This window comes from Hypanus sabinus, chromosome 2 (assembly GCF_030144855.1).
Source record: "Hypanus sabinus isolate sHypSab1 chromosome 2, sHypSab1.hap1, whole genome shotgun sequence".
Taxonomy (NCBI): domain Eukaryota; kingdom Metazoa; phylum Chordata; class Chondrichthyes; order Myliobatiformes; family Dasyatidae; genus Hypanus; species Hypanus sabinus.
Genome location: NC_082707.1, coordinates 27,232,921 through 27,247,304, shown reverse-complemented (window position 1 = coordinate 27,247,304; position 14,384 = coordinate 27,232,921). Strand labels below are relative to the sequence as shown.

The 14,384-nt window shown below is 39.6% G+C and overlaps 1 protein-coding gene across 5 annotated transcripts in view; it reads left to right on the top strand.

Annotated features, from left to right (window-relative positions):
* dipk2ab (divergent protein kinase domain 2Ab) overlaps positions 1-13,837 on the top strand; it is a 202,470-nt gene extending 188,633 nt beyond the window's left edge. For all 5 annotated transcript variants that reach the window (XM_059993679.1, XM_059993641.1, XM_059993650.1 and 2 more), the window contains one exon: positions 11,723-13,837. In XM_059993679.1, coding sequence (XP_059849662.1) covers positions 11,723-12,054 — 332 coding nt within the window. In that variant the 3' untranslated portion in view covers positions 12,055-13,837. The remainder of the gene's footprint in view (positions 1-11,722) is intronic.
* Positions 13,838-14,384: the final 547 nt, after the last annotated feature.

Here is a 14,384-nt window from a genome sequence, read left to right as displayed (position 1 = left end):
GGTCAATAGCCAGAGTATGTTTCCCATGGCAGGTCTGTTATCTAAAACTAGAGGGCATGGTTTTAAGATAAGGGGGAGAATTTTTAAAGTGGACCTTGGGAGTGATTGGTCTGAAAACAGGATGCTGTCCAAGTTGCATGCCATCTTGGACAATGTCTCCCATCCACTCCATAATGTACTGGTTAGGCACAGGAGTACGTTCAGCCTGAGACCATTCCACCGAGATGCAACACTGAGCGTCACAGGAAGTCATTCCTGCCTGTGGCCATCAAACTTTACAACTCCTCCCTCGGAGTGTCAGACACCCTGAGCCAATAGGCTGGTCCTGGACTTTTTTCCACTTGGCATAATTCACCTATTATTATTTAATTATTTATGGTTTTTTATTGCTATATTTCTACACTGGTGCGACTGTAACGAAACCCAATTTCCCTCAGGATCAATAAAGTGTGTCTGTCCGTCTATCTTTTCACACAGTAGTTAGTATCTGGAATGAAATGTGAAAAAAAGAGGCAACAGTAACAACATTTAAGAAACATCTGGATTGAATTTGAATAAACAAGGCATAAAAGGATAGGGAATTAATATAGGCAAATAGTATTAGATTAGATGAGCATGATGGTTAGTATAGGTATCAGACATCCCACCTATCCTGGGAGTCTCCCGCATATTGATAGCGGCTCCCTGATGCCTGCAAAATATATACAATATGCCGGAAATTGATTTTTTTGAGATGGAGAGGAAGAGAAATGGTGAGAGGGAGCATCCTGATTGGTCTCTCTTTGTGCTAAGTAGACCTATCAATTTTCTCTGTGGGTGGGCCTTATAGTCAGACTCAAAAACAATGACTTTTCTATTGCCCATGGTGGGTTAAAATGTAAAAGACATGTTGAGGTGAGTTTAACAGGTGTCCTTCATTCATTAACATAGCTAATGTTATCTAAACTTGCTGGCTAGCTGCTAAGGAGCTGCTCTGTTGATATCCTATGTGATGAGGCCAAACTCCCTGTAGACTTGCTTAAAGTTGTAATAGAATGAAAAAAAAAGACTCCATGATAATATAAGTACATATTTCAATGTCACATTTTCTGCATATACCCAACTTGGTTTACAGATTGGACAAAATCACTAAACAAGGTATTACATACACCCTTGGAGGTTGACCTGGGAGGGGTGAGGGGTGCTACCTCCCTGAAATGAGTTTTTGCAGGGTGGGATGTCTGAGATATGGTGGGCCAAAAAGCAACTCTATAACTAACCTAGAGTGGCGCGTATACCACACAGGATCCTTTGTGATGAGAGATCTAATGCCTGATTTATATGTTGCTAAATTAAGTGGCTCCCACTGCTGTATCCCCAATTAACCTTCAAATAGCTATTCTAAAGTGCCTGAAATTAGCCTCGAATATAAATTGAAAAATAACCAATTGTCTGTGAAATGTATTTGGCTAGTCTGAACTGCTTGTGTGCATGTGATTGCAGTACAAAATTGCCACCAATTGGCTATCTCTGCCTTGAAACTAAAAGGTGTAAGTGGAAGGAAGGAACCAAAGAAATAAAGGCAAGTGCAGTAAATAGAGGCTAGCTGATGTGAGGCTGTTGCATCTTTTTAGGACAAGAGTAGAGAACAGAGCAGTGTGTTTGATCCTAGCATAAGGTACCTGGAATAGGAGTGCCTATTCCTTGGTATGTTACAATACATCACATCAAGTGTCCAATGCTTCTAAACTTGGTATTTTTATTCATTCTGTCAACATTTTTACTTTATGGGAACATTGAAAGTAAGGAATTTGCTTGCTGTTTTATGTTATAGTTGCCCTAAAAAATCTGTATTAGGAAGCTAAAATACAACAGTTAAATTTGAGAAATTTCTATAATTAGAATTTTTCTCTTGAGTAATATTTTAAAAGGGCATACAAGTTTTAGAAGTCGGCTTTATCAACATTTCTATACTGTTAGCAAATTAGTATTTTCCTTTCTACAATACCTGTTAAGCTTTAGAGTGGATCAGCTAAGAGATAGGTAAGATATCAGACTAATTAATGTGTATCTGGGTCAAATCATCATTTTTTTTTCCTTACTGGATATAATTTAGGCACTAAATCTTCTGACTAGATAACCAATATTGAAGAATTTTCATCATTTTAATATGCCTGTAAGGAAGTCTCCCTTAGCATGCAGTGCACTAAAACCTGAAGAATGCTTTCAACAGCAACTGACAAAGCTAACTCTTTAATATTCTGCACAGTAATTTAACTAAAAACCAGCTGGTCTAATTTACTCAATTATTTTGTCAGTCAGTGATTATGAAATTAAATTGGGTTTTGTATCAATGTTCCTACATTAATGTAACATTTGGTAATTTTTTTCCTGATTTCAGTTATGCAATAGAAAGAAAATACATATTTCAATAAAGTGATATTTAATTTATTGTGAACTTAGATAATTGAAAATGAATAATCAGTATCTTGATTGATAGTTAGCCTGTAGAGCAACAGACATCCTGAGGATCCTGTTTTAAATTTATACTTTTAACATATTAGTGATTGGAGATATTTTACAGCTCCCTTCAGAAAATCTCTATTTCTGCCATTCTCATGGATTTAAAAATTGTATCATCTTATGTTCACCACTGTTAACCATTCTGATTGTAAATCTTTCTTATATTTCTCATTTAAACTTATAAAGCTGCATCATTTTTAAAAAATTGTAGATTACATTACTGATTTTGAACTCTGATTTGACTGGTGAATTTTCAATTCATTTGTTAATGTGGACATCACCAGAGAGGCTAGCATTCATTATCCATTCCAGATAACTCATTTGTAAATCATTTCAGAGGGTTCAACACATTGGTTCATAAGCATACCAAGGAAAGAGAGCAAATTTTCTTCCCCGAAAAGCATTTTAATGAAATTTATCCAGTAGTTTGCAGTAGTTTCATGGTCACTGGTGCTAGCATTGCTAATTGAATCACTCCACCCTTGCTACCACCCATACTGGGCATCCTACAATTTGCCTACCGACAAAACTGGTCTACTGATGACACCATTGCCAGAGCACTACACACTGTCCTCACTCACCTGGAGAAGAGGGATGCATAGGTTAGAATGCTGTTTCTGGACTACAGTTCAGCATTCAACGCCATAATTCTCTCCAGACTTGACAGGAAACTCAGAGACATTGGCCTGCATCCCACATGGTGCAGCTGATCCTAGACTTCCTATTGGATCGCCGACAGGTAGCATGGATAGGCTCCCTCACCTCAGCCCCTCTGACCTTCAACACAGGTGCTCCCCCAGGTTGTGCTCTGTGTCCCCTTCTCTACTCCCTTTACACCCACGACTGTACTGTCACATACAGCCCCAATCTGCTGCTCAAATTCGCAGATGATACTTTGATTGGCCTTATTTCTAGTGGTAATGAGACAGCCTGAAGGGAAGAGGTTGATACCCTGACAGGATAACGACCTCTCCCTCAGTGTCCAGAAACCAAAAGAACTGATTGTGGATTACAGAAGGAATGGAGACAGGCTCAGTCCAATCAACATCAATGGGTCTGCAGTTGAGAGGGTGAGTAGTTTCAAATTCCTTGGTATACACATTACCAAAGATCTCACCTGGACTGTACACAGTGACTGTGTGGCAATAAAAGCACAACAGCGTCTCTTCCACCTCAGGCGACTGAAGAAGTTCGGCATGGGCCCCCAAATCCTTAAGACCTTCTACAGGGGCACCATTGAGACATACCGACTGGCTGTACGGGAACTGCACCAACCTTGATTGCTGGGCACTGCAGAGAGTGGTATGGACATCTCAGCGTATCTGTGACTGTGAACTTCCCGCCATTGAGGACATTTATAACAACAGGTGCAAAAAAGAAGGCCTGGAAGATCATTGGGGACTTCTATCTGACAAACGCTACACAGCATTAAAGCCAGGACCAATAGGCTATGGGAAAGCTTCTTTTTACCAGCCATTAGACTTTTAAATTCACATGTCTGTACATTGCAACAGAGTCATAACGCATTGTGGGATGGATGTAAGATTCAAATAAATTCTATTCTAAGTTAAATTCCAACCTTTCATAATGGGTCTGTATTTGTATCTGTATCTCTGGATTATGTCTTCTGGCCTCTCTGTTTCAGTTTATATTATGTTTATGGTCTATTTATTGTCGTTCTTCTATTCACATGTATACTGCCAAAGTGAAACAATGTGCCTTTGGATCAAGGTGCACAACACAGTACAGATAACTCACTCATAGCACATAAAGTCATATTACCACTAGTAAATTAACAAATACTAAGGTGCATTTATGACACAAGTTAAAAAGTAAACAGGATAATGCATGATGAGAATTGGGTGATGGCAGAGCGTTCAGTGGTTTTATGGTCTGGGGGAAGAAGCAGTTTCTCATACTAACAGTTCTTGTCCTAATGTTACGGGGCAGCCTGCCTGATGTTAGGGGTCAAAGAGAGGGACCATTGGCAATATTCAGGGCCTTGCATATGATTGGTGGCAGAGAGACTCTGGTGATCCTCTTCGCAGTCCTCGTAATCCTTTGTAGGGACTTGTGGTCAGATGCCTTGTGAATCGCATATCAGGCGGTTATGCAGGTAGTCAGGACATTCTTAATGGTCCTCCTGTAAAATTGGTCAGAATGACAAGTTGGGGTGTAGGGAGAAGCTTCAATCTCCTCAGGAAGTGGAGACACCGTTGTGCTTTCAACAGATGGTGTTGAGAGACCAGGTGAGATCATCTTTTAAGTACACATCCTGAAACTTGGTGTTTCTAACTCACTCCATGGATGAGTCATGCATGTGCAGAGAGGAGTAGTCAGCCTGCACCCTCCTAAAGTCCACAATCATCTGTTCGATTTCGTCCACGTTGAGGCAGGGTCAAGCTATTGTGCTCACACCATTCTACCAGCTGCTCTACCTCTTCTCTCATTGTCATTGTTGATGAGGCCAACCACTGTTGTGTCATCAGCAAATTTGACTTAGTTTGAACTGGATCTAGCAGTGCAGTCACATGTCAGTAGTGGCCTGATCATGGAGCACTGGGTGGCACTGGTGCTCATTGTGATGGAGCTAGAGATGGTTCTGCCGGCACAGACTGACTGTGGCCTTCTGTCAAGAAGTCCAGATCCAGTTACAGAGAGAGGTGTTAAGAACCATTGTGAACAGTTTACCCACCAACTTCTGAGGGATGATCATATTAAATGCTGAGCTGAAGTTGATAAACAGCTTCCTGGCAATGCAGGCTGACATTTGGGACACCATTTTCCAGGTGGGACAGAATAGAGTGGAGAGCAATGGCCAGTGGACCGAATGAGCTATAAGCACACTGGAAAGGGTTCAATGTAGCAGGAAGATAGAATTTACTGTGATCCATGACCAGCCACTTGAAGCACTTCATTATTGTAGAAGTTAGTGACACTGGATGGTAGTTGTTGAGGCAGGTTACTGTCTTGGGCACTGGGATGATGGTGACTGCCTTGAAGCCTGCGGGGACAGTGGACTGTTCCAGAAAAATGCTGAAGATGTTTGTTAGAATCTTTGTTAACTAGGGGGGGAGGGGGTGGTGGAGGGGTCTTCCATGCTGGTACGTTGTTCTGTTCATTAAACTGAGCATGAAAGACTCTCAGTGCTTCTTAAATAAATTGAGTGCGACGCAACCATGCCACACTATCTACAATTTCATAGAAAAAGTTATCTGAAAGTGATTTCATATTAATGTGAAAGTTTTAAGATTATATAGCAATAAATCATTTTTTAAAATCTATTGCCATATAATCTTTAAACCTTTTCATGTTGTTCACTTCTATAGCCTCGATCTCTCCCCACTTAATACCTGAGCATTCAGATATCTTTCCTATTAATAATACTCCATTATTGCTGATTACCTTTTTGCTCTACAACTGTCCCTCTTTTTTTCAAAACTATCCTTATGCCCATCTTCACACAAGTTTATCTTTCAACCTTTGTACTCTTCATTTATTTCATCCATTTTATTCTCTAAGACAGCTGAATTCAATATCTCCCAGTACTGTAATCATCTCTTATATTCCATTTCTAATTCTCCTAGTATGCTGCATGCCCGAAGATCCATTGTTGCATTGATCAAAGTGAATCTTTAAATACAACTGAATATTGTCTCGCCCCTCTCCTCCATCTTTGTGGTCTATCTCTGCTGAGCAATCCTTGTATAAGACCCTAAAATATAGGAGCAGAAGTAGGCCGCTTGGCCCATTGAGTCTGCTCAGCCATTCAATCATGGCTGATCCAATTCTTACAGTCATCCCAGCTTTGCTGCCTTCTCCCCATACCCTTTGATGCCCTGGCTAATCAAGACCATATCTATTTCTGCCTTAAATGCACCCAATGACTTGGCCTCCACAGCTGCTCATGGCAACAATTTCCATAGATTTACCACCCTCTGACTAAAGTAATTTCTCTGCATCTCTGTTCTAAGTGGACGTCCTTTGATCATGAAGTTGTGTACTCTTGTCCTATACACCTCTACCATGGGAAATAACTTTGCCATTTCTAATCTGTTCATGCCTTTTAACATTCGGAATGTTTCCATGAGATCCCCCCTTATTCTCCTGAACTTCAGGAAATACAGCCCAAGAGCTGTCTGGCGTTCCTTATGTAGTAACCCGTTCATTCCTGGAACCATTCTCATGAATCTTCTCTGAGCCCTCTCCAATGTCAATATATCCTTTCTAAAATAAGGAGCACTAAACTCTTCACAATACTCCAAATGTGATCTCACAATTGCCTTCTAGAGCTTCAACATCACATCCCTGCTCTTATATTCTATGCCCCTAGAAATGAATGCCAACATTGCATTCACCTTCTTCACCACTGACGCAACCTGGAGGTTAACCTTTAGGGTAGTGGTAGCCAAACCGTCGATTGCAATCGACTAGTCGATCTTGGAGACTTTCCTAGTAGATCCCGGGGAAAAAAAAAGTAAAATGAATTCACAAATACTGTTGAGAGACTGTTTCCGGGTTGCGGGGTTTTAGTTCCGTTCTTTCTGCCCAGTGCGCATGCGTGACTAATGAGGCAATGAAGCCCTTAAAACTGCTTTGGTACCCTGAGTCCAAGCACCCTGCACTGAAAGAAAAACCCATTCAGTTTTTTCCCCCAGAAAAAATGTGAGCAAACGGGTCAGCCTCTGAGAGCCATGTCAACTAAATTGTGGAATGGACTGGACATAGGGAACCTGCTTCGAGTATCGCTGTATTCCCATTGTGTTTAACACCCCCTGGTCGGCCGGTCCGCAAGAATATTGTCAATATTAAACCGGACTGTGGTGCAAAAAAATGGGTGGTGATCCCTGGTGTTTATATGTTATTTCAACTTCCGGGTTGCGGGGTTTTACTTCTGGTCTTTTCTGCCCCGGTGCGCATGCATGTAGCTAATAGATTTGGAGTCGATTTTGCCTTTCACTAAGGCTGAGGTAGGGGATCTTGGGCTTATAAAGGTTGGTGACCAATACTTTAGGATATCCTGCACAAGGACTCCCAAGTCCTTTTGCATCTCTGTGCTTTGAATTCTCTCTCCATCTAAGTAATAGTCTGCCTGTTTATTTCTTCCACGAAAGTACATGACCATACACTTCCCAACATTGTGTTTCATTTGCCACTTCCTTGTCCATCCCCTAAACTATCTAAGTCTCTCTGCAGGTTCTCTGTTTCCTCAACACTACCTGCTCCTCCACCTATCATTGTATCATCAGCAAATTTAGCCACAAATCCATTAATCCCATAATCCAAATCATTGATGTACATCATAAAAAGCAGTGGTCCCAACACTGACCCCTGCAGAACTCCACTGGTAACTGGCAGACAGCCAGAATAGGATCCCTTTATTCCCACTGTCTGCTTTCTGCTCATCAACCAATGCTCCACCCATGCCAGTAACCTCCCTGTAATTCATTGGCTTGTAACTTCCCATGTAACTCCATCTTGCTAAGTAGCCTCCTGTGCAGCACCCTGTCAAAGACCTTGTGAAAATCCAAGTACACCACATCCACTGCATCTCCTTTCCCTACCCTGCTTGTAATTTCCTCAAAAACTTGCAGTAAGTTAGTCAAGCAGGAATTTCTTTTTAGGAGACCATGCTGGCTTTGGCCTATCTTGTCATGTGCCTCTAGGTACTCTGTAATCTCATCCTTAACAATCGATTCCAACAATTTTCCAACCACTGCTGTCAGACTAACAGGTCTATAATTTCCTTTCTGCTGCCTCCCAGCCTTCTTAAATAGCGGAGTAATATTTGCAATTTTCCAGTCAAGCGGTACAATGCCACAATCTATTGATTTTTGAAAGATCATTGTAATTGCCTCCACATCTCTCCAGCTACTTCCTTCAGAACCCGAGGGTGCATTCCATCAAGTCCAGGAGATTTATCCGCCCTCAGACCATTAAGCTTCGTGAGCACCTTCTCGGTAGTAAATTTCACTACAGGTGTCCTCCACTGTGAAGACTGATGCAAAATACACATTCATTTCCTCTGCCATCTGTGCGTCTTTCATTACAATACCTCCAGCATCATTTTCTATTGGTCCTATATCTACCCTCAACTTTTTTTTTATCCTTTATGTACTTAAAACAGGTTTTAGTATCTTCTTTGATATTAGTTGCCAGCTTCCTTTCATAATTTATCTTTTCCTTCCTAATAACTGTCTTAGTTTCCTTCTGCAAGTTTTTAAAAGCTTCCCAATCCTCTATTTTGCCATTAGCTTTTGCTTTTACTTTGGCGCTGACTTTACTTGTCAGCCACAGTAGTGTCCTTCTTCCATTCAGAAATTTCTTCTTATTTGGAATATATCTGTCTTGCACTTCCCTCATTTCTCGCAGAAACTCCAGCCATTTCTGCTCTTGCTGTCCTTCCTGCTTGTGTCCCTTTCCAGTGAACCTTGGCCAGTTCCCCTCTCATGCCATTGTAATTTCCTTTATTCCACTGAAATACTGACATTGGAATTTAGTTTCTCTTTCAAGTGTACTGGATCATAGTGTGATCACTGTTTCCTTAGATTTCCTTAACCTTAAGCTCTCTTAATACCTCCAGATCATTGCAAAAGACCCAGTCCAACAACAAGCCAGTTCTAAAAAGCCATTCCTTAGACATTCAACAAATTTTCTCTCTTCAGGTCCCATACTGGCCTGGTTTTCCCAATCCACTTTCATGTTAAAATCCCCAACAATTATCATGACTTTGCCCTTCTGACTTGCCTTTTCTATCTCCTTCTGTTATTTGTAGTTCACATCCCGGCTGCTGTTTGGAGGCCTGTGTACAACTGCCATTAGGGTCCTTTTACTCTTGCCATTTCTTAACTCAATAACTTAATCACATACGTGCAATGGAACAGATATCCTACTTTGTGTCCATGTGGTTCCTTCTGGGTCTCCCAAAGGACCCGAAATTTGTTTGGCAACTTTCAGTAAGTAATATCACTGAAAGCATAAAAGTAAGATTTTTATAAATTAATAATGATCAAATCTATACTTTACCATAATCATCAGACCAATGTGGGTCTTTATCAGATTGGGAACATCAATTAATTCATTGATTCTGGGCATTTGCCAAAAATCTTGCTTTTATACCATTCACTCCACCACTTCATTGGTCATGTACACCAGCCAAACTGGACAGTTCATACATAACTGATGTGCTGCGTATCCAAGAGCAATAGAAGTCTTGTCTAGATGGTAAACTGATTTTCATTTATAACTACCTAATTTAAATTAGGAATGTTGAAAGGGTTGGACAGAGTAGACGTTGAAAGGCTGTTTCCCTTGGTAGGTGAGTCCAGGACAAGAGGTCACAGGCTTAGAATTAGAGGGTACCCATTTAAAACAGAAATGAAGAAAAAAAATTTTAGCCAGAGGGTCGTGGATTTATGGAATTTGTTGCCACTTACAGCTGTGGAGGCTCAATCGTTGAGGGTTTTTATTAGTCTATCAAGGGATATGGGGAAAAAAAGCTGGAAATTGGAACTAGACAGGAGAATAGTTTAGCTCATGGTGGAGTGGCGGAGCAGACTTGATAGGCCGAATGGCCTACTTCTGCTCCTTTGTCTTGTGATCTTGTGAATGTTTTTGTATCTGGTTTGTTTTTGTTCTTTTCCTAATATTCTATGCACTCATTTGCTGAAACCTGGTATTAATACTACAAATACTCAATGATTAGTCAACCCTGTGTTCTGTTCAGCCAATCTCCTTAGATTCCTGAACAGATGTAGAATATATGCAGAAGATACAGTGGATGAAATACTGCAAACTGTAGTATCTGGATTTTCCTTGGGACACTTCAGTATCCCAAGTTACTTTTAGCTTAAACTTTCAAGAGCCATGTCACTATTGAAATCCTGGTGACCACCGGGACAGGATTGAATATTAGTTAACGTAGCTGCAGGCTATACAGAATGCTAATTAATGTAATTTTTTTTCCTCTTGAGATACCCTTGTTTATTTAATAAAGACAAATTAAATTAATGATCCTATTGATTCTGTCTTTTGTAGTTGAGATACTTTCTACAACAGGTTTTGTGATTTATAATCTTTCTTCTTCTAACAGACCTGATACTTATTAAAGTTGAACCTTGTTTGCCCACACTTTATTGTCAAAGTCCAGATTATTTCCAGTTATTTATATAAGAAGCTCGGATTTAGCTTTGCTTAAAGGCAGTTGAGCTTACTTATTAATTCTTCACTGACTTTATGGTCGTGACCCACCAAGATAATAAGTTATTATTATAGATGTTTAATATTATAATTTTGAGTCCATATCCTCTATACTGTAGAGAGATGTCACAAGTGAAAGACTCAAAAGAATCAGCTTTCCATTAGATGTGATGGCTCCGTCTGTCTAAGTAGACAATGTATGCGCCAGGTTTAAGACTGGGCGTGGACCTGGGCAATGAATATGGAGATCCTGGGCTGCCCAGACATCAAGATCCCCCTCTCAGCCTCACAGATGTGGTTCAAAGGAATGCAAAGCAGTACATTTGGCATCAGCTTGGCTGCAGGAGCTGCTGGGAGGTGATGTGATATGTCATCCAACCGCCTTAGGGATTTGTGTAGGGTTTACTCCTTAGCCTTCTCTTCTCCCAAAGATACCCACGAGGCAGTGGGATCCGTAACTCTGGATACGCGCTCATACCGGGTACTGTCAGCCGGAGCCAGCTGAGCCCGGGACTCATGTAAGGCAGGGTCATCATGCCCTGTAGTAGTGACATATGGAGCCACCACCCACTACTTCCATCAGATACTTTTCATTAAAATGCTGATAAACTGCATTCTTGAAAAACGTGGATCTGGCCTGCACATTTTGAGGACTTATTGGGGCAGATGTCCATGTAAACATTTCAGTTAAGAAGTTACCATCAAAATTTAAATATGGGCAGAGCTTTAAGTAATAACTAGGCTCTTTTAATTGATTTACTAGAGACTAGCAGCAAGAATTGTTAGAATTCATGGGAATGTGGTGAGAATTACATGGTTCAATAGGATTGGTGTAAAAATGGTCAGCATAGTGGGCCAAGTCTTGATCACTCTCTCGCTGTCTGTGTGAACTAGTTTTGTAGTGTTTATAGTGGTTCTTTTTCCCTTTTTTAACTGAAGTTTAAACTGAATTTGCAGATGAAGATGAATTTGCAAGCTTTTTGAAGTATTGATCAAACGTATTCACTTTTATTCCCTACAGATAAGCCTCAGAATTGGGATGTCTGGTACGAGAGCAAGTTTGATGATTGTGGAAAAGAAGCCTGCCTATCATTTTCAAAGGATATTTTATGTTCTCGTGTTACAGTTGACCATAACTACTATGCTATCTGCCAGAATCTGCTCTCCAGGTATGCCATCTGGCGTGGTACATCCGGAGGGCTCTTGCATAATCCTCCTATAGAAATTGTCAGAGTTGGCCGACTGGAAGCCTTGCTTGAAGAATGTGCCAACCCAAAGAAAGAATATGGTCGATTCCAGGCAGCAAGGGAATTGCGAGATTACCTTGCAAAGCTGAATAACAATGTAAGGTAGCTCAAATGGAATCTATTGTTTTTTTACATCACTCTAGATTTGAGACTGCAATTAGTCAAATGTGAGAGTGGTTCCTGTGTCGAATGTAAATTTACATTGAATGAAACTATGAAGATATAACAGCACAAGGTAATAAATTGTGTTGGGAACTGAATGGATATCTGCAAACCCATGTGTGGGGTTGATTATCTGATTAGAGCATTGAGCTTTTATTGACCTGCTCTCGGCCTGTAGCTGAAGATCAGCAGGTCACTGGAGATAATAGACTCTGACAGATTTATTGATTGCACATGTGTCAAAGGGCAATTGACATAGCATAACATTACTGTCAAAAATTGGGCGGTTGATGCCTTTACTGAGGAAACCTTGCTTAATTAAAAGCCTGTTTCAAGGCTTAAACCTACTGATGTTGTCTTGCATTTCTATATTTTGAATAAAGAAACATTTTAAAAGTTTATTAAAAATAACTTACATGTGCTGCCATTAAAATGTGCAAGATTTTGATACACTTGCTCATTCTACTTTGAAAGTATATGAACATATATATAACTTTTCATCTGTAAACTGAAGCACTGAGGAAAAACATGGAATTGTGGTATTCTGTCAAACCTTAGCCATCTCTTCATCACCATTAAGCAATAATTTAATGTTCTACAAAGTATAGGGAGAGGATCAAAAATCACATTAATTTCAAGTATAACATGACACAACCTTCAGCATGAATTAGTGACCAGCGGTTAATTTGTAGAAATGAAATTTAAAATGAAAAGTAAGATAATTTAAGAACCTGTAGGGGGTACTTAAAACAGAACCAAGTTGACTTTTCTGTAAATAAAATAAAGCAAGTGTCTTTTCTACAGGAAGCAGGAAGACACATAGTATTTGTGCATAAACCAAAGAGTAAGAGTTGTTACAAAATTACCTTCATCTAGATAGAAGACACTTATTTATTGAAGGAAACAAAGCAGAAGCAAAACAAGGACATCTTTCAATAGCCGTTTGTATTTGAAAATTGCATCTTTTATCACTGGGGTGAAGTTATTGGTCACAAGTTTACATTTGCCATGTGCTTAACTGGTTCTATTTTTTACTGATTTACTGGGCTGACACAGATGACAGTTGCTTTCTGCTGTTTATTACATGTTAGTACAGTATTGTAATTTTGAAAGTTTATGGTGAACATTTTCTGTTTAACTAAGCTATATTAATTCATTTCCACTTTATCAAAAAAAAATGTTTATGTGGAATTGGGGTGGAAAATCTGCTTTTGCTGCTGATTAGCTGAAGTGCAGCAGTAACACCATTGCCAGCTACTTTCATGCTTGTGGTTCAATCTGGATAAATGTTGAGCTGTTCCCCATAAAGCAATTTTGTGGCTTTTATCTCCATTTGAAATCATGCTGATCCTTTTGAGTCTAAAACTAGCGTAAGTTAGCTTTGTTCTAAGGAATTGAATGCTGCAACATCACAAAGTACAGTAGAAAGCAATAGTGTTTTTTCAAACTTCTCAGACACTGAAGTCATAAAATGATCCATTTCATGTACACATGGACAGTAGTTTTTATTCTGTACTCATAACGTTAGTGAAGATGAAGTTGACTAGTGAAATTATGAATGGGATTTGAAGGTTGTAAAATGCTGACAAATGCTATCCTCACATCTTTTCTATGTTCTTATTTAGTTTCCATGTTTTTTTCAAAATTGTCTGACTCACTGTGCCTTTCATTCAAAATTGTCTTTATAACTTAAAGTGGATTCATATAATAAAACCTGTTACTTATTAAAACAATTTGTGGTTACTCTCCTTGGAATTGGTATTTTTAAAGCTTTCAGTCTTATTTTAAGTGGAGACTGGTGGCTGTACATGTGCTCAATCATCAATTTTCAGAATACCTATAATATAATGAGCAAAGTGCATACAGGAATGTTTTTAAACTGTTGATGCCAGGAAACATAAGATATTAAAGCCACAACCCAAATCATTATTGATTCATATTGATTCAATGAATTGGCTCTCACTAAGATGACTGCATGGTGGCCATGTTCTCTCTCCCTAACTGCCTCCATTAAGTTTGTGGCCGGAGGTTTACAGCTTATCTCCAGAGCAACCCTGATCCCATCCTATAAAAGGGATGTCTTTCGTCCCTGCAGCTTGATACTAATTTATTTTCTCTCCTCCCAATCTGACAAATGGTCTTTAATCTTGAAATGTTAACCGTTCCTCTTACTATACATTTTGCTTAGTGTGTTTCCAATGTTTTCTGCTCTTATTCTAAATTTCCTATTATTTCCAATATTATGTTGTCTTCCATTGTTAAAACAAAGAGATT